The sequence below is a fragment of the Carlito syrichta genome, unplaced genomic scaffold (assembly GCF_000164805.1).
Source record: "Carlito syrichta isolate Samal-C Ts95f unplaced genomic scaffold, Tarsius_syrichta-2.0.1 Scaffold303175, whole genome shotgun sequence".
Lineage (NCBI taxonomy): Eukaryota > Metazoa > Chordata > Mammalia > Primates > Tarsiidae > Carlito > Carlito syrichta.
The window spans coordinates 68354-70960 of record NW_007247271.1 but is presented as its reverse complement, the minus strand read 5'-3'; the positions used below and the strand labels follow the sequence as shown (position 1 = coordinate 70960).

General features: G+C 42.8%; 1 protein-coding gene across 1 annotated transcript in view; it reads left to right on the top strand.

Moving 5' to 3' along the window:
• ANKS4B (ankyrin repeat and sterile alpha motif domain containing 4B) overlaps positions 1 to 2075 on the top strand; it is a 12375-nt gene extending 10300 nt beyond the window's left edge. Inside the window, exon 2 of the mRNA XM_008057960.1 lies at positions 743 to 2075. Coding sequence (XP_008056151.1) covers positions 743 to 1814 — 1072 coding nt within the window. The 3' untranslated portion in view covers positions 1815 to 2075. The remainder of the gene's footprint in view (positions 1 to 742) is intronic.
• Positions 2076 to 2607: the final 532 nt, after the last annotated feature.

Here is a 2607-nt window from a genome sequence, read left to right as displayed (position 1 = left end):
GTCTCGCCAAGTTGCCCAGGCAGATCTCGAACCCACGGGCTCAGGCAGTCCACTCACCTCAGCCTCCCAAAGCGCGGAATTACAGGAGATTTTAAGATTATAAATGTCTATTATATCTGAATGGTGACAATGATTTATAATTGTATGTATGCCTATAATTAGTGGTGTCAAAAATCTTTAAAAAAAAAGTATAATTGTATGCTGCTGGATACTCTTCCAAGCTCTATGTCTAGTGATGTCACATTGGTAGCTTAAAATTTACCATGGTGAATGTATTTACACTATAAATTGGTGCACACTGTAAGTTAGGACTTCGATTTTTTTTTTTCCTGGATGAGTCATTTGTTAAACATGATTACCAGCACACCATTGGATAATCCAATCCCTAGATACAGGAGAAAAATCTAATTGATCTAAGTTAAACATGGTGCTATATTTTCCTTCCCTTAGATGTGTGACTCAATTCTGGTCAATGAGACATAAAAAGTTGCTCTGTTGGAGAGTTTTTTAGAAAATGTTTCTTGGTTCTAAAAAGGAGACACAGTAGAGATAAACTCTTTCTGTTTTGGGCCATGTGGAGTCTAGATGTGACATATCTGGACTTAGCCGATAGTATAACAATGTCAAGGCAGATGCTTAATGCCTTAATGTGCATTTTGTTCCTTATTTTTGTTTTTATGTTTTTGACCTCGTGTTCAGAGAAAAAAAGTTCAACATGTATTTTTTATATTTTCTCTTCTAGAGGTGACCCTGATAGATGTGACATCTGGGGAAATACTCCTCTGCATTATGCAGCCTCCAATGGCCATGCCCACTGTGTCACATTCCTGATCAACTTTGGTGCCAACATCTTTGCCCTGGATAATGACTTACAGTCTCCACTGGATGCTGCTGCCAGCAGGGAGCAGAGTGAATGCGTTGCTCTCCTGGATAAGGCTGCCAGTGCCCAGAACATCATGAACCCCAAGAAGGTCATCAGGTTGAAGGAGCAGTCTCAGAAGAATGCCAGGAGGCAGATCAAAGAGTGTGAGAGGCTCCAGGAGAAGCATCAAAACAAGATGGCCCGCACCTACAGCAAGGAGGAATCTGGGACTCTTTCTTCTTCCAAGGGCACCTTCTCCGGGTCATCCTTTTCAAATGCTTCTGCTTCCAGCACATTTGGGTCACTGTCAAAGGGGATTAAGGACACTTTCAAGTTAAAGTTCAAGAAAAACAAAGATACAGCAGAGCAGGTGAGGAAGGAAGGCAGAAGTGGGCAAAGAAATGTGATGGACGTGTTCAGAGAGGAGGAGGAAGACTCATTCTCAGAGGACTTCAAAGAGAACCTCCAGTTTCCAGCAGAGGAGAACAGCGGTGTGCAGCATGAGTCCATTCTCAAGCGCCCAGGTCTAGGAAGTGTTGTTTTCAGAGGGAACAGAGTATCAAGTCTTGAAGACATCTCAGACAGCAAAAGGGAGCTAGGATTTAAAATGCCTAGTGAATTATTTCAAAGACAAGGAGCAGCTGAGGCTAGTGAAGACAGAGAGGAAAAGAGCCTTGAAGATCTGTCTTGGGATGAGGACGAAGTGGAGTGGGAGGAAGATGTGGTTGATGCTACTCCTCTGGAAGTGTTCTTGCAGTCACAGCACCTGGAAGAGTTCCTTCCCATTTTCATGAGAGAGCAGATTGATCTTGAAGCTCTGTTGCTCTGCTCTGATGAGGACCTTCAGAGCATACAAATGCAGCTGGGTCCCAGAAAGAAAGTTCTTAATGCCATCAACAGAAGGAAGCAAGTGCTACAACACCCTGGACAGCTGGTTGACACCAGCCTCTGATGGAGATTGCTGGGTCAATAGGGTGAACCTGCGGCATTGAAGTGATGTTGTGACCCACTGGCAGTACTCCAGGCAATGTCCCCTCTCTGTCCAAGGCTGGAGCACCAGGAATGGTTTCTACGGTTTTGAAGATACCTACCTGAAAAAGAGGTTCAAACTCTACTCTGGAAAATAGGATATGCCCATCCAAATAAACTACCAGTGAGAATTCTAGGAAACTTTGGAATAAGAAAATGGTGTTTCTCTTTAACTATCATATATAGTGATAGTTAAAGAGAAACACCATATAGTGATATATAACTATCACTATATATGGTGATATGTATATATAGTGTTTTTAGAGACACTTTGTTATCCAGGCTAAAGTGCAGTGATGTGATCATAGCACACTGCAGCCTCAAACTCCTGGGCTCAGGCGATTCTCCCACCTCAGCCTGCTCAATAGCTTAGGACTACAGGTGCACATCACCATGCCTAGATAATTCTTTTATTTTTTGTAGAAAGGGCCTTGCTATATTGCCCAGGCTGGTTTCAAACTCCTGGCCTCAACTAATCCTCCCTCTTCAGCTTCCCAGATTGCTGGGATTACAGTTATCATGCCCTGTCCATCTTTCTGATATTTTTGAGTAAAGAAAGAGTCAGATGGATGACAGGGAAGGGGAAGAAACTTTATTTTCTTTTCTAACACTGGAGTTAAAGTTATAATGTCTCATCACACTAGCCTACTGTTAATTCACATAGCCTGGAGATTCGAACTCCAGTTTGGTCCTTACCTCTATGACTTTGCCAGTTG